Source organism: Notamacropus eugenii, chromosome 6 (genome assembly GCF_028372415.1).
Source record: "Notamacropus eugenii isolate mMacEug1 chromosome 6, mMacEug1.pri_v2, whole genome shotgun sequence".
In the NCBI taxonomy this organism is placed as follows: Eukaryota; Metazoa; Chordata; class Mammalia; order Diprotodontia; family Macropodidae; genus Notamacropus; species Notamacropus eugenii.
This window is the reverse complement of record NC_092877.1, coordinates 44590324-44607585: the sequence shown is the minus strand read 5'-3', so window position 1 is coordinate 44607585 and position 17262 is coordinate 44590324. Positions and strand designations below refer to the sequence as shown.

The 17262-nt window shown below is 42.6% G+C and overlaps 1 protein-coding gene across 22 annotated transcripts in view; it reads right to left on the bottom strand.

Annotated features, from left to right (window-relative positions):
• Nucleotides 1–17262, bottom strand: part of PPFIBP2 (PPFIA binding protein 2) — a 192679-nt gene that overhangs the window by 2524 nt on the left and 172893 nt on the right. For 14 of the 22 annotated variants that reach the window (XM_072619692.1, XM_072619701.1, XM_072619702.1 and 11 more), the window contains 10 exons: nucleotides 16042–16083; nucleotides 12855–12987; nucleotides 10962–10994; nucleotides 10000–10141; nucleotides 7835–7963; nucleotides 6932–7082; nucleotides 5501–5612; nucleotides 4950–5038; nucleotides 3378–3500; nucleotides 1258–1383 (listed from right to left, as the gene is read on the bottom strand). In XM_072619692.1, coding sequence (XP_072475793.1) covers nucleotides 1258–1383; nucleotides 3378–3500; nucleotides 4950–5038; nucleotides 5501–5612; nucleotides 6932–7082; nucleotides 7835–7963; nucleotides 10000–10141; nucleotides 10962–10994; nucleotides 12855–12987; nucleotides 16042–16083 — 1080 coding nt within the window. The remainder of the gene's footprint in view (nucleotides 1–1257; nucleotides 1384–3377; nucleotides 3501–4949; nucleotides 5039–5500; nucleotides 5613–6931; nucleotides 7083–7834; nucleotides 7964–9999; nucleotides 10142–10961; nucleotides 10995–12854; nucleotides 12988–16041; nucleotides 16084–17262) is intronic. The other 8 variants (XM_072619704.1, XM_072619689.1, XM_072619699.1 and 5 more) reach the window with 3 other exon arrangements.

Below are 17262 nucleotides of genomic sequence, written 5' to 3'. Positions count from 1 at the left end.
CTAGGCTTGGCATGAATCTATGCCGTTGCCTCTTTTTTAATCCTTTTCTATATATCCATAGGAAGGTCCAGAGCAGTGCCAATAATTAATCTCTTGAATTTGAAGTCATATGATTCAAAGTGATGATTACGTAAAATATGGTAACTAGTTCCAACCCAAAGAATATATGCAAAGTAGATTGGCATAGATTCAGGGGATTTATCATTTGTAGTAACCTGGACCTAGCTGTATTTAAATACCTGAAAGGGATCTTTTAGAGGATGATAAGAAGCCACGCAGTTCCTGGGAGTGGGAAGATATTTCCCTGCCTCAGGTGTGTCTCTGTGTTTTCTGTGATATGCCAAATGGTAGGGTGGGTAGTGGGAGGAAGATTGTAGAATGGAAGTAGAATGGAAGGTTCTTGAGGGCAGGGATAGTTTTCATTTTATTTCTGTATTCCCGAGCGTCCTGTATATAGTACGTGCTTAATAAATGCTTATTGGATTGGACTGGATTGGGTCTGCATGGGCCTACACTGGTGCCCCATGGCAGTGCTTGGTGTCACCCCTCTGTGCCAGGGTATCAATTTCATTGATCTAACCAGGCCTTTCAGAGATAGCCCTGGCTGGTGAGTTCATTCAGGGACTCAGTTCCATGAAGCTAAATGGGTAACAGAGAGCTCACAGAATGATTCATTCTACTGATATAACATGGAAACCAAGCCTCCTTCTCCCATCCTTCAGGATGGGAGGTTCGTAAGTCCAAGTGCAGAAAGATCTCAGCAAGAGCAGCCCTTTCTTTTTACCAGTGTTTCCAACTGTGATAGCCCTAGCCGTCCCCCCTCCACCTAAACTCTTTCTTACAGGATTGCCCATCTCTAAAGGACAGTGGGAATAGACATCTTTCTTGACTGGAGTCAGAATGATGTGGACAGTGTTAACAGAATGGCCGGCCTCTGACATTTACAAGCTGTGTAACTGTGGGCCAAGGATGTAGGTTTGAATTCCAGCCCCACCATTTGCTACCTCTGTGACTGTAACAAGACCTTTAAACCCTCAGGGTCTCATTTTCCCCATTTATAAAATGAGAGGAATCAGGGTAGATGAGTGCTTGGTCCCTTTAAGCTCTAAAGCTCTAATCCTCTAATTGGAAGTGATAGGGTGCTAATGATGTTCCCCTAAAAGGCCCTGAAATTTGTGGGAAACTTCAGGAGCATTTAGGGGTCCATCATTAGTACTTATATAAAACAGCAGGTCAGATCTTTGAGCAGTTACTCACAATGAGACCACCGTGAACTCCGCTTCCCCGAAGGTTTGGTGCATATTCAGCCAGGTCCACTGACCTCAGCCATTCCATCACTCGGTGGTTGGACCACTGTACCACTTCAGAAGGAGAAACATTACTCTGTCAGGACAAGGAGACAGAAGAGCAGAGACTTGTCCTTGAGAACATTGCTGCTGAAGTTAAATTCAGATCTTACTGACTCCCGGCTCTACGTTTTATCCATTATGTCATGACCTGCCTCCAAAATATTGTTGTGCCTAGAAAATGCCGTATTTAAAACATGACTCTGGATGTGGATGCAAGAAGATGGGAAACATATATTCTTGCTGATTGGAGAGTATCACTTTTCATAGGTTTGCGTGTGGGAGGTTGCTTATGTATCTGTGGGAAATTTAAATTTCCTTTTGCCAAAATCAATCCCCAAGTCTCAGTCACACTTTCTGGTATCTTTTCCCAACCTTATGAACAAATGAGTATGTCTTAACACTTCAGAGGTGTGAGTGGACAAAGGAGTGGCTGAAGGTACTTATGCTTAAGGATGGTCAGGAAAGCTATGCTCCCCAACTCTGTGTGTGTGTGTGTGTGTGTGTGTGTGTGTGTCTGTGTGTCTGTGTGTGTACACATATATCCTCTGACACCAATATGTACAAGAATATTGAAATCACCTCTCTCTGGAGTGGCAAAGGAATGGAATTGCTGGGATTAGGGAATGGTTGAAGAAATTATGGTAAACAAATGTAATAGGATATAATCATATTGAAAGAAATGATGAAAGAGATGATTTTTGAGAAACTCAGAGTTTGAATTGAACAAAACAAGAACACTTTATATTATTACCTCAACACTGTAAAAATGAACCACTTTCCTGCCTTCTGCCAGTTGATGACCTTCCAATGACATGATGCTCAGATCTGAACGTAGGACTCCAAATAGAGTCTGAGCAGCGCCAGGTAGAGCAGGGGTTTTATTGCCCTTCTTTAGGGTATTACGATCATCTGACTCGTCTGAAGCCTAAAATTACTTTGTTTTGGGGAAGTCTATAGTCCACTAAGGCTCCCAGATCCTTTTCGGTTGTCTAGCGAAATCTTGCCATCATCTTGTACCCATTTGGATTGATTTTTAGAACCCAGGTACAGGATTTTACATTTTCCCTATTAAATATCATGCTATCAGATCAGGCCCATTTTCCCCTAACGAAGTCATGAGGTCAGAAGGCTCTGTCCACACTGTATCTGAGGAGCCTAAATGGGGCCTTTTACCACGGGAGTAGCATAGTTCTTTGGAAGAACAATTTATACTGAGCAGTTTGTGATATCCTCCACTCTCTTAGGCTGAGCTCTGCTCCTTTCTTGGGCAGGGAGAAATGTTAATATTGATGTGACTGATGAGAGGATGCTAGCTGGGTATCAGAATTGGCAGCCTTAGGAGGGCTAGGGAAGCTGGAGAAAGGAGTGATTGGCACACAAAGGCACTCCAAGCTGGGTACAAACTGAGCAGAGGGTCCTTGCTCCCTCTTGCTCTTTTTACACTCTATCTTAGAGGATGAGAGATTTAGAGAGAGAAGAGACCTCAGAAGTCAGTGGCTTCACCCTCCTTATCTTTCAATTGAGGAAACTGAGGTTTGGGGTGGAGGGATTTTGCTGGTGTCACCAAAGCAATAAGCCTTAGAAGGAGGATTTGAACCCTCCCAGACCCTTATTTTCCCCTTTCTTTCCCTCTTCTAACTTTTCATTACCTTATTTCAATACCTCATTTATCTCCCTCAGTCCCCGACCACAACCCAATTTGGATTTGCTCACCATGATGTCCATGGTTCAGTCAGAAAGGCTGCTGCAGAGCATGCAACAGAGCAAAAGGAAGGAAATGGGCCAGGGAAACCTGGACCAGAAATAGGGGGCTTAAGTGGCTGGAAGGACTCCCTGCCAAGGACCTTCTGGTCCTCCTCTCCAGCAGTCAATGGGGACACTAGGCAAGAGGAGTCCAAATGTACTGACCTCCTGCTTAAACAAGAAAGAGGGACAGCTCAGGGGCTTTGTTCTTCAGTCCCTGCAAGAGGGCCAGTTTTCTGCCACAGTGGCACCTGTGCATTGGAAGATGGCCCTTTCTGCCCCTACCTCATCTGCAGGTCTCCTGTGTAGACAGTGAGGATTGAATTTGTTGACATGGAGCACATGAATGGCACATTTGATGCTGAGATGATGCAGCTGGCTGGTGACTTTTAAGAAGAGAAGGTCATTCTGGAAGAGAAAGGCCAAATGACTAAGGGCTCACCCAGCCCTTCTGACAACAGACACCATCTACTTCCCGTTTGTCTTCCCTCCTGCACACTGATACACTTCCCCCAACCCCATTTTAGACGCTGTATGCTCAGGGTATCACCTATGGCTCAGGTAACACTGCTTTAAGATTTTTGTTGTTATTATTAGTCTGGACTTATGATATAACCAATGCAGAAAATTCTTGGTAAGCAAATCTCTACCAATGCACATCGGCAGCTGCTGTGCAATGTGTACTCCTCAAGAGCAGGGGGTGGGGTGGTGGTGGTGGTGGTGGTGTTACCTTTGACCTGTTTTACGGTCTGGAGCACTTTGTTGGTCTGATGAAGTCTTTTTTTGGGGGGGGGGGTGGGGAGGGGAGGGAGGCAGCACAATGCAACCAGGGTTAGTAAGCTAGTAAGTGTCAAGTGTCTGAGGGTGAATTTGAACTCAGGTCCTCCTGACTCCAGGGCAGATGATCTATGCACTGCACCACCCAGTTGCCCTTTCTCAGAATCATGTTTTTATATAATTGAAGGGAATGTTTCAATCATAGCATAGCTTGGCAGTTATAACTCACATATGACCTGCTTCTGGATAGCCCCTCATGCCAAGAAGGGTTTTTACATTTCTGAGCTGGCTCAAGGCCTATGGGTCAAATTTGCTGACCCAGGCTAGAAGGCAGTAAAAATAAAGATTTTCCATCCCAGCTCACAGACCTTGGTTTAATCCTTGGTCTTGAAAATGACCCAGAATACTCCAAATCCATAATCTGCTCAAAGTCACAAAGCCGTTACGGGATACAAGTCAGACCTAACCCAGGCTTTCTTGATTCTGAGGCCAGTTGTCTCTTCACTCACCACGTAACAGTTACCTGCTTTATCAACACTGATCGTTATTGGAGGAAAGTCAGCCAAACTCTGTTGACTTCAGTTTCCTCATCTGTAAACTGAAAGATTCATAGTAGGCAGTGCCCAAGATCTCTTTCAATGACGAAATGATATGTTGTGGTTATGTATAGTAAGACAGATGAATCATTCATCATAGACGCTGCTGACTGATTCCCCCTTCCCTTTCCCCCTAGCAGGTGGTAGTGAAGTTTCTGTCTTACAGCCTTATGTTCCTGAATGCCTTTCCTTCTCACCTTAGCCTCTAAGTATCCTTAGAATCCGTCACAGCACAACTCAGGAGATCCACTTCCCGATGTCTGAGCTGCTCGTGTTTCCTCCCTCTTTATTTTGTATTTACTTTCTGTGTACATATAGCGTCCAGCCCTTCTCACCAACCCTCATCCCTTTCCCCCCAAAAGTAAGCTCCTTGAGGTAAAGGAATACTTGGTTTTTATTTCCATATTCCCAGTGCCTTGAACGTAGATGTCACTTATTATGTGACATAATATTTAGTTGAACTGATCAAACCCCAAATCCTTACCACAGTCAGGTACTGAAGCATCCGCCCATCGACCCTGGATTCATGAAACTGGTCCTTGTATTGGGGCAAGCCAATATCATCAAGCCACCCTACAGAGTGAAAAAGAAAGTTACACCTTGAAACTCTTGTGTTACAACCATGAAAAACAATGAGAAATTAACTGGGGGGATGAGGTGGCACAGAGGGTGGGAAAGTGAAAAGTTAGACCAAATTTTGAGAGTTAGGGTTTGAATAATCTGAATATTTAATAATCAGACTTTCAGAAAAAGATGCTATTCTTTCCCCCCTTCTCCCATAGTGTAATAACTCTTTTCACTATCCCATATTCTATTTTTTTTTCCCCTTTGGAGGAAATTGGGGTTAAATGACTTGCCCAGGTCCATACAACTAGTAAGTATCTGAGCCCAGTTTGAACTCAGGAACTTTTGACCCTAGAGCCAGTGGTTTATTCACTGTACCACCTAGCTGCCACCTGGGATAACTCTAAAAGTGTCTTAAAGGACAGAAAGAGCATGCTGCTTTCCTCTTAGGTTGAGTCAGTCCACACTTACTGGTTACCCAAATGTGGTCTAGTTGTGCAGACTTCTCTTCCTGCTTTGTGTTAATTGACTTCACAGCCAAAACTAACTTTTTCCTGTGCAGGGGATGCTTAATTCCCAGCTCCTGAAATAGACAAATGGAAGATCAGCTGTTGAGTTTTAGGTAGGCAACCTCCACTAAGTTAGATGATCATCATTCTTAGAGGTTATGTCATGATGGAGGTATGATGGCTCATTACGTACAATCTTGGTCCAAGCAACTGCCCAGCAGGGCATGAAGGGATGGATAAGCCATATGCTGTTGGGTAGGGTGTGTGAGAGTGTGGTCCAGAGGATGAAATTTAGAGGGCACTGAAGGCTATTCCTTTTTTGGTGTAGACATAACTGATCTTGGCACTTAGGTAGTGAGAATAGCCAGATGGTACAAAGAAACTTCACTGTGTCCCTTCACTATTGAGGATGTCTTTAAGAGCTGGTTTGGCCTGGAAAGACTTATATGAACTGATGCAAAGTGAAGTGAGTAGAACCAGAGGAACAATGTATAGCGTAACAGCAGTATTGTAATGATGATCAATTGTGAAAAACTGAACTACTGTGATCAGGACAGTGATCCAGGACAATCTCAAAGGACCCATGATGAACAACGCTATTGACCTCCAGAGAGAAAACTGATGAGCTCTGAGTGCAGGTTGAATCATACTTTTTAATTGTCTGTGTGTTTCTTTTTCTTGTTGTTCATTTGTGTCTGACTCTGTGATCTCATGGACTTTGTCTGTGGGATTTTTTAGGCAAAGATACTGGAACGGTTTGCATTTCCTTCTCTATTGTGCGGCCATTTTACAGATGAAGAATCAAGGCAAATAGGGATCAAATGACTTGCCCAGGGTCACACAGCTAGTAAGTATTGGAGGCTGGATTTGAATTTGGATCTTCCTGACTCTGGGCCTGGTGCTCTATCCACTGTACCACCTAGCAGTTGTGTTTACATTTGCAAGATGGCTAATATGGAAATGTTTTGTATGACTTCACATGTATAATCAATATGATATTGCTTGTCTTTTCAAGGTGGGAGGGAAGTGGGAAGAGGGAGGGAGAGAATTTGGAATTCAAAATTTTAAAAAATGGATGTTAAAAATTTTGTATATGTTACTGGGAAATTAATGAAATAAAAATTATTTAAAAATAAGATAAAAGTTGACTTGAGGGTACTTTGTGAGCTTCTTTTTCTGTGTGGCATTTTTGAAGTTTGCCACAGGCATAAAAAATGCTAATCTGGGCTCCAGTTCTCCTTCCATCAGATACTGTACCCCAGGTGCTTGTTTCTCTTTCCCCACCCAGCCAGAACCCCAGGCATGTGGAAAGCAGCAGAGGTCACAGAATTCAGAAAAAGGTCAGCTACAGTCATGCAGATGAAGACTGGCCAACTTCCAGGTCTGCCCTTACCTTTTCCATGTCCTGAGGGGTAGCAGTCAATAATGTGTGGCCAGAGCTCACCCACTGCCTGGCAAAGATTACATACTGACCCAGACCAAAGTCCTCCAGCCATGAACAAACTTGCTCTGTGTTCCACTGGGCAAAAGGAGCGTTGGAATCACTGAAAGACAGCGAGCATGTGACTGTCAGGGTTGGAGCTTGATTGCTAGGGGAGCCTGGAATAGATTCTTGTTAAAACTATTTCTGTATAACAAAAAGATCAGTAAGCTTGTGACAGATGTCAGAGACAAAAAAAAGTGCTGTGGCAATGGATAAATATAGTGTGGGAAGGCAGAACCTCAGCATGACAGAATCTGAGAGTTGTCAGGGACTTTGGTGGCCATTCAACCCCAGCCAGACAGTTAGCAAAGGAAACTCCTACTATAATGCAGCCCAAAGGGGGTCATTTAGCCACTCTACTTGTAGACCTCCAAGGACTGGGACACTGCTATGCCCTGTGTACAACTCTCATCGTTGGGAAGCTTTTCCTAATGTCAAGCTAAAATTACGCCCTTCTGCCTGCACTGGGACCAAACAGAAAGAAATCTAACCCCGATTCCTTAGGATGGCCCTTAAAATTCTGGAACACAGCTATTATGTCCTCTTAATTTACTATCAAAAAAAACAACAAACTTAAGGAGTTTTTTTTAAATATAAGAAAGATCACTTTGTACTTTACTTTTCTCATTTTATACACTAAATCAATGAAACTTCCTAAGTTCATTTTCTCCCTTATAGTCTCCCATGGCTCATTTTTCTGGTGACTTTACACAGGTTTCTAACAGTCAATCATGATTACTCTTTGAACTTTCAGGCACATAAATCCTCCCTCCCCCAAGGAGCTCCCCACCTAGATTCTGAGAAGGATATTACCTCTTCTGAGCTTTGGGGTCTCTGGTTCTGGACAGCCTTGGTCCTGCAGTTGCCCGGAGCCCACCTCGGCGGAATTCTGCTAACCCTAGAGCATCTGTGTTGAAATTTCCTGATTGAGTCCTTCTTATTCTGTGGGGATAGAAAATCATAGAGACCATCAGAAGATATTCTGCATGAATGGATCCAGGCTCTTTCCTACTCGACACTCTCTCTCTCTCTCTCGTTCATCTTGGACAAATAAGATATAAAAAAAAGGCCCAGGCCTATAAATCAGTCCCCCATGACTCAGGATTCCCTCTTAACACAATTTGGCTTCCTGTGGCCTCCCCTGAAGCAGGTGCAGATTTCAACAGGCTTGGAGGAAGCTGTGGCTGGTTGAAAAGGTTTGCTAACAATTCTCCTTCTGGAGTTAAAGTTTGGTTTGCTCACCCTATAGGCCCAGAGGAGGCACTCATAACAAAATCAGATGTTCTTCTCTGTGCTCTACCTTGGAATTGGGTGATGAGACCAGAAAAAGGAAACAACGGAGTGATCAAGGTCTCAACTCTCCCATTGTGAATGCACAGATGTGTATGCATGAGAACTTAAGTTCTTAACCTGGAAATCTGTGAGCTTATTTTAAAAAAAAATTTGGATGGGTTGTATTTCAATAGAAATTGTTTTCTTTGTAATCCTATACATTTTATTCAATGCATTTAAAAATATGATTCAGTTTCATCAGAAGTTCAAAGGGGATCATGAGTCTAAGAAAGGTTGAGAATCCTGCATCAGAGGATAAGCTTCCTTGGGATGAGATAGAGACAGAAAGGAAAAGAGAGAAAGAGGTATAACCTAGAGACTGCAATGAAAGTAGGATTCTGTGGAGTTATACAGAAGCTTTGGGGCTGTTCAGTGGATGAGACTTTTCTCATTGTGGTGAGCATGGAGAATTTGGGAGTGAGAAGAATTGGGGTAAAGATGGAGAGGGAGAGAGTAGGCTGGAGTGGGAGTAGTTTTCAGTGGGTGTATGTTGGACTGGTACTAGAGCTTGGGAATCTTGGCTGTGCTTTACAGTTGGGTTTGAGAAAGGAAGTAGAGGTCAACCTGGGCCTTGGTCATTACTTGCCCGCATTCCATGCAAGTGATGGTGAATGAATGAAAACAAAATATCATTTACTAAGCATTACTAGGTACACAGAACCTTGTTGTTAGATAGAAAAACAAGACAGTTCCTAGTTTCAAAGAGCTCACATTTGAATGAGGAGGGCAACACATATTGGTTGAAGGCACTGGGAGACCAGATTTTGTCTTGCATAGCATATCTGCACTGGGGGTTTTTGGGTCCCTCCCTGTTTTAGTTCACATCTCAAAGGGGCCCAAGGCAAGCTGAGGCCTGGGGCATTATGATACAGAGAGCAGTCCCATTCATCCCTGGATCTCTCATGGGGTTAATCATGGGGCCTGGCACACAGTAGTACTTGTTGAAGGCCCAATGGAGACTCTCTAAGACAATCTGCCACAAATAACAAGTGGCTTTTGTAATTCTCCTCAAGAGAATGTGTTAATTATTTTCACTAAATGGGAGCCCTAGGCTTATCCTATAGCTCTAAGGGAGGTTGGGCTGTCATTTGGAAGAGGCTTTAATGTAATTTGGTTTGGTCCCGGAGGATAGCTCAGAAGCAGTGGGAGAAGCTTGCAAAGAGGAAAATTTGGGTTTTTGAGGTCCTGAAAAACTTTCTAACCATTAGAGCTGCCCCCAAGTGGGATCGGAACTTGGAGGTCCCTAAGCTGAGTTTGGTTAAATGAGCACTGGTTGAGTAATTTTCAAGTGTGAACTGAGGCAGAACCAGGAAAACAATATTAACAGTGATTTACCATAAGGTAAATGAAACCACTAAAGGACCAAAGAACTCAGATCGAAAGCAATGGCTAATGTGCCAGATAAGTGAGTTAGGAATCTATGTTCATTCTGATGAGAGGTAGCCATCTACAGGCATGGATGATCAATGACCGTCAATTACAGTGTTTGTATCATTTAGTTTTAATTACTTGGTTTTTGTTGATGATATATTGTGTGTGTGTGTGTTTAATGGGAATGGAATAAGGCATAAAAAACTAAAAAGTATTTTAGACTGTATTCAAAACTCCCTCCACTCCAAAAGCAACAAAAATGAAAACAAACTTACTTTCCCCAGAATTTCCTGATGCCTTTAGGGCTCCGTTTCATTTCTGGAGTTAGTGGAGACTGGGGCCCTGAGTCACTTCCAGAAGAAGTAGGTGAAAGGTCATTTGATGTGACAGAATTATCCAGATTGTTCTCGGTTTCTCCTGAGGGAAAAAGAGTAAAACTAAGATGATGGAGAGAAAGGGGAAAATATTTTCTTAGCTTATCCATGTCACAGGTCAATGATATATACAGACATACACACATGTGTGTATACATGTATGTATACACACATGTGTGTATATGTATGTATATGTGTATATACATGTATATAAACATGTGTATACATATATGTATATCTGTATCTATACATATACAAACATATATGTATCTATATTTAAAGACTAGGTGCTTATCTCATTGAGGTTGGAAATTCAGTGACTCCTCATGGGCTTGACCTCACTACTGATTGGCATGGAAGCTCTGACTTACTTCCAACCCAGGTGGGTTCTATCTTTCTTAGCCACCCTGGTGGCTCTTGGGGGTTCACCATATCAATGTCAGACGTAGTGGGGATACCCAATAAATTTAGCCCACTGAAGTTCAGGACTCCCAGGCTGTAGTCTCAGCATCCCAAGCAGCAGGGATTACAGGCACACCACCATGCTTAGCCTTGGCAGTAAATATCTCACAGAAACATGGCTTTGCATATAGGATTTTGCAAATGGATATGCAAAGTCTTATAGCTTGGTCTGGGTTTTAATTTTCTAGAGACTTAACTGATTGCTTAAAACTGGGTAGTCTACAGGTCCATTCTTCTCTTAAGGGTTTAGAAACAGCCCCATAAGGATGGAACCCCACCCCTCTCATGAGGACAATGTCTTTATTGCAAAAGAAGACTAAACAGAGTGATTGGAGAATTTGTGCAGGTTGCCAGGGGAAAGCCATTCTAACCCCCAGCCTCACCTGGAATGGTCACAGTACCTAATATCGGTGCACTGACACTCCGGCCACGAGCTCCAACCATCCAAGAAGCAGAAAAGCCACATGAAGGAGCAAGAGAGACCCCAGGCCAGCCCAACAGAGTTATGAGGAAGCAAAGAAATGAACAACAAGTGTCACAGAGCAAGAGAGAAAAATAAAACAGAGAGAAACAAAACTGTGGGGGTGGACTTGGGGCTAGTGACTCATGTGGGGCTAGGTGCCATACCAGTCATGACTGCATTGGAAGACAAAGAAAGAGGCTCATAGATCACACTGCTCACTCTTCTGGCAGTTTTCCATGCTTCTCACACTGTTTTTCCTAAGGAGGTTTTTAACTCTCCATTATTTCTGACTGTCTGGCCTGTTCCCTCCGTAGAGTTAGGAAAAGGAAAGAAGCGATGGGCTGAATGTGGATGCTCAGCATAGGAGAAAGGAAAATGGAACACACGTCAAATCTATACCACGAGTATTGTGAGAAGTCCAACAAGGGACTGGAAACCAGATATTGCTGAAGATGGCTCAGAAATTGGAGGGTGAGAAGTGCACCAGCTTTCACTGGGGTCTCCAAAGAACAAATGCGAATGTATAAAAAGGACACAGCAAGCACTAAAGCTAGGGATGCTGTCGTCATCGTCATCATCATCATCAGTTTATTATTATCATCATTAGTAGTAATAGAAACAGTGGTAGTCAGAGTCAGAAACATCAGCATGGCTCCTTTTATCCGAAGTCTCTCTGAGTTATCAGCCCCATAAAGACAAGAAGATTAGAGGGAGAACCTGAAACAATTCTCGCCTTGGACAAAAACTCCTGTGGTCTTCATACATCATGCAGTATGATGCAGTAGAAAGAATGCTGGACTTAGAATTTGGAGGGGCCTGGGTTCAAATCCTGACTTTGACACTTAAAAGCTAGATAAGCTTTGGTTCTCCCTGAGTCCTGGTCTCTTCACCTGTAAAATGGGGATGATTATAATAGTGATCATCAGGTCTAACTAAAAAAGCTTAGCAAGCCTATGGTTTCAGAGGAAGAAAAGGGGACAGGAAATTCTAGCCATGGGATAAAGGTTCCCAATAACAAAGTGACCCAAACACAGCTTTTGTTTCAGGTCATTTACCTATCTAGGCCCATCCTAGAGAATGAGAACAAACCTCAGTTTCCCCAGCTGTAAGATGAGGGGGCTGGATTAAATGGCCTCTGAGGTTTCCTCCTGCTTTAAGACTTCAGAGAGTTCAGTTTTTCAATGAGATAACGAAAAACAATACACCCATGAATTCATAGCAGGGAGAAGAAAATGGAAATGAAAGACAGCGAGGGAGGAGGGAATGTAGAGGTGGACATTATACCTGTTTACACACAGGAAGATGGAATCAATGGTTCCTTAAAGCTCCTGCTTCTATCCCTCTCAATCTGCAATGCTACAACTTTTAACATTTATACATTTATTACTGAGTGACCCCTCTGCCACAGAAATACACACCATGGGATTAGGGAGGAAGGGGTCCACAACCAAACTAGTTGTACATAGTGGGGTGTTTTTTGGTTTGTTTTTCATATTCATCCCAAACTAAAACACCCACTTCTCTGGCACCTGAAAGGACACCAGCAGTTTTGTTCCTCATTGTGATAATACTAAACGGCAGCCACTTAACTCTGACCTTAATTATGATTTCATAAGTGTAAATGTAGATTAAGCTTCTCACCACATGACCTTTCCCCTGGCTCCTTCCCAAGCTTGTGCTATGGCCAGTTAGAGAAAGCCAAGAATTCACCTTGGATAGAATATGGCTATAGAGCAGAAGAGTTAGGCATGCCTTTTAGAACATATATGTAGAAGTCTGCCTATTCAGGCCCCAGGGCTCTTAGGTCAGAGGTTAAACCAGAGAGACTTACTCAGGCTCGGCAGGCTGCTCCCTGAGGTCTGAGAAGTGGATGGGACGGACGTTCCAGGCTCTCCATTGTGTGTAGTTCCAGGAAGTTTCCCTGGTAAAGTTTGGTATTTGTTCTCCCCTAGGAAAAGGGCATCCTATGGAAACAAAAAAGATGTGGTTTATGTCATAACAGGGCTGTGGTCTTTGCTAAATGTCTCCAGTTAGGTGTACCCAGCACGCATTCTTACCAAATATATTCTTTATAGCCATTCTAACTGTCTGTACTTAGAGCTGGATAGTTCCATAAGTCATCTATTCATTGTAGGAGCATAGCATAGCCTGGGCAGCCAGAGGAAGGATAGAGATGGTACATTCCTAAAAACTGCCTACAAAGGTGGCACAAAGACAAGATATTGTAGTGACAAGATATCTGTTGGGGGCTGAAAGTAGATGAACTGGCCAATTCTTGACTTGTCTTGTTGATAAATTCATTTCCAAGAAGGTACAGGCAATGATGAAGAGTTATTGTTAGTGTGGGCTTAATTTTATCTCAAAAGGAAGAACTAGATGGTAAAATAGGAATAGAAGTACAGGATAAAGTGAGCATCATCTGAAAGCTGAGAAGAATGCTGGGTACAGTCAGACGTGTTTTATATTTTAGGAAATCAGGTTTCAAATCATTTAGAGAAAAGAGGCATAGTTTCTCTTCATGAAGAATGGGATGCTTTCAAGAATGAAAATTCTGACAACAGAACTGAAGATGATCATTTTGAAGAAAAGGAAGAGCTGACTAAAAAAAAATAATAACTGATGGAGCTGCATAAGGAGCTCTCTGATGAAAAGAGAACGAAAGCTGGAAGGAAGGGGTACTAGTGAGATATAAAAGTGTCATTCCGAGGACAATGAAGCAGATACGTCTATTGTTTGAGAACAGATGATATCCATGTTAACGGAGGATAGAAAGTTACTATTTTCTATGACTTTGCTTCTGTTTTCTCCACTAAGAACAATGGTCTAACTGGAAAGGGTAGAAAACAAAGGAGGAATTAAAGAATGATTGAAAATAAGACCTGAAAAAATAAGTTCCTAGCCACTTTAAATGAATTTGAACTGAGAAAAACTGTAACTCAGAATACTTAAAGGATTTGTAGATATGATTGCAAGACTATTAATAATTTTAAAGAAAGGAAAATTATAGGGAAGAGAAATTGTAGAAACTACCTTCCAGCAAACTTGATATTGACTCCCACTAAAATTCTAGAGGGGAATATTAGATAGTTCGTGACCCTGTAGAAAAGAAAGTTATGATCAGCAGGAGCTAGCACAAGTGCTTAGTCATAGAGGACCAAGTGAAAATCCTGAGTGAATGTCTGAGGCTTGATTCAAACTCAGGTCTTTCTGACTCCAGGTAGAGCACTCTATCCACTGAGCCCTTATGGACTCATGAGATTTCAGGGGAATCTATGAATTCCAGTGGGAAAACATATATATCTTTATATTCGCTAACCTCTAATTTGAATTTGATGTTTCTTTTAATTATTTAAAAATCTTTTTCTGAGAAGGGAATTCATTGGCATCACCAGATTGCCCAAAGGGGCTATTTAAAAAAAAAGATTAGGAAATCCTGTATTATGTAGCTAAGTAGCCTAGTGGATAGGAACCTGGACTCAAGAGTTAGGGAGACTTGTGTTCAAATTCTATTTCAGAAACTTATTTACTGGCTGTGTGACCAAGGGGCAAATCACCTAAACTCTCTAAAATTTAGGTTCCTCATCTGTGAAACGGGGATGATAACAGCACCTACCACATGCAGTTGATTTAAGGTTCAAATGAGGTGTGTGTCTAACTATCCTATCACTCTGTAAACTTTAAAGTGCTATGTACATGTGGGCTATTATTATGCTACTGTAGAGACCAAAATATGTGCCCGGAGTGGGGAAGAGAAAGCAAGCTGGAGAGTTTCTTTTATGGAGATGCAACTAATCTGAGAGACCTTCTCTCACTTTTTCTTATATACAGTTCCAAAGGAATCTTTTCTTATACAGAATCACCCTTTACAGTGAGACCTAAGTAACTGACATGGTGGATAGAACAGTGAGCCTAGAGTCTGCCCTCAGACACTTATTAGCTGTGTGACCTTGGGCAAGTCACTTAACACTGTTTGCCTTAGTTTCCCCATCTGTAAAATGAACTGGAGATGGAAATGGCAAAGCATTCCAGTATCTCTGCCAAGAAAACCTCAAATGGGGTCACATGACTAAAATGACAGGAACAACAAAAAAAGGTGGAGGGGGGGAGAGAGAGAGAGAGAGAGAGAGAGAGAGAGAGAGGCTTTTTCTTACTTAGCTAACCAGAAGAATAAAGACGCACCTCCTCCCATAAAAGTATATGCAGAGGAGAAGACCTTCAGAGAAGTGGCTGCTTCTCCCTCCTCTGGGCTCCTGGGAAATTCTGTGCTGGAAGCTGGGGGAAGTGTTTTTCTAATGTAGATTAGAGAATCCCAGCTCCGGGTACTAGTGTAACCCGGAGCTAATGACCAAACCTCACTAGCCCAGGGTCTCCTCACTTAAGAAGAGAAGGGGCTAGGCCAGATAACCTCAAAGGTCCTATGCTGTAAATCAAGAGCTACTTAAAAATCTTTTGTAGTCTGGCCTAAAGATCCACCAGACAGAAAAATGCTTTTACAGGGGAAATTATCTTGAGTAATTTTGAGTTGGATTGAGGGGATAACTTAAGTTTGAACCTCAGCTTTTTTCCATTACTCTGTGTGTGACCTTGGACAGTCACTTGCCTTAGTTTCCTCCCCTGTAAAAGGAGCATGTTAGACTAATGACCTCTAGTCCAAGATATTTTGCAGCTCTGAATCTATGATTCTACAGTGATTCCTTGTAACACCAACTGTTCATTCATTGGGGGAAGTCTGTCCTTAAATGACTTTCCATCTCCCTTTCATTCATTGACTCTGAAAGGCTCAGAGGCTTCCATATTAGTCTGAGGATGTATTCAGGTGATAAATCAACCACATAAGGGACTGGGGTGTGGACTGCTTGCTAATCAGTTCCTTTTTCTTCTTGTCTCCATCCCACATCCCACCCCAAAGGCCATAGTCCTTGTGCTGGGAGAATACTAAACCCATAAGAGCAGACATGACATATAGCAAATCCCACATCCTATTAAGGCAAATGACAAGTGAAGAACAGTGAATGTACCTCAGGTCCAACAACAGGCACATGTGGTTTCCCGTCTATGTACTATGGAGTTGTAGGGAGGAGGGTTTCAATTCAGTAGAGAAAAGTCAACAAGACAAGTGTTAGTATAAAACATACACAGAGTTCTCATTCATTGTCCTGACCTGGTCATTTCCCCATGTATACCTGAGAAGACTATTATTTTCCTTACCCCCCAGATAACAATCATCAGTCTTTCTGGTCCCTTCACAGATGGGGACCATGAATCCTCAGTGGCCAAGTGAAAATGATCAATGAGCTCTGGTTTGGGCTAGAACAGGAAGACCATAATCACTCATGGAAGGTGGTCTCTCTGTCTCTGTCTTTGTCTCTGTCTCTTTCTCTCAGGTCAGTAACAAGACTTTAGGGCAGGTGCGTTGGTACCAAATGACAAACATACCTGCTATAAATAGTTACTTAAGGACACAGTTGGATAAAAGAACTTCTAAGGGACAGTTCAAAGCTGTGATTCTGAGTCTATGGTTACTTGCCAAGGGCAGGGTGAAATATTTAATTTTAAACCTGAGAAAACTCAAGTGAAAAGGCTGATATTCCCCAGCAGAGGGGGGTCACCTAAAGGGACAGGCACTGATCCTCCCCACGTGTTAGGGCTGAGTCCTTAGCTTCTCTTCAATGGAAGGGCCAGCTAGGCTGGGTGCCTCTAACATCCACTAACAAAGGAAGGATTTTGATTTCAATCAGTTAGCTTAGGCTAGTAACAATCAGCACAACTTTACACCTGGAACTCGCTGAAGCCTCTTAGCTAGCTTCCCTGGCTCTCCTCTCTTATTCTGAACACTGCTGCTAGACCCATCTTAAACACAATTCAGACATAGGAATCATGTCACTTTCCCTGATCAAAAATCTTCAATGGCTCCCAAGTGGACATATGATGAATGGCAAACTCTTCAGCCTGGAGTACAAGGTCCTCCCCAATCTAGTCTCACTTTTCCTAATGAATCTTTCTGCCTTTACTTCTCAAGACAAACTTAGCATCCACCAGTCCAAATATTCTTGATGTATCCCTAAACAGTCCCCTCGAATGGTTATTCCTAATTCCAAGTCTCTTCTAATGGTGTTATCCCCCTGCCTGTCTCCTCCAGGAAGTCCTTCCTAATGATTTAGGTCCATAAAATTATCTTTTCTTTCAGTCTTCTTAAAGCACCCACACTTGGCACTGTACAACTCAGCACCTGCTTGTAT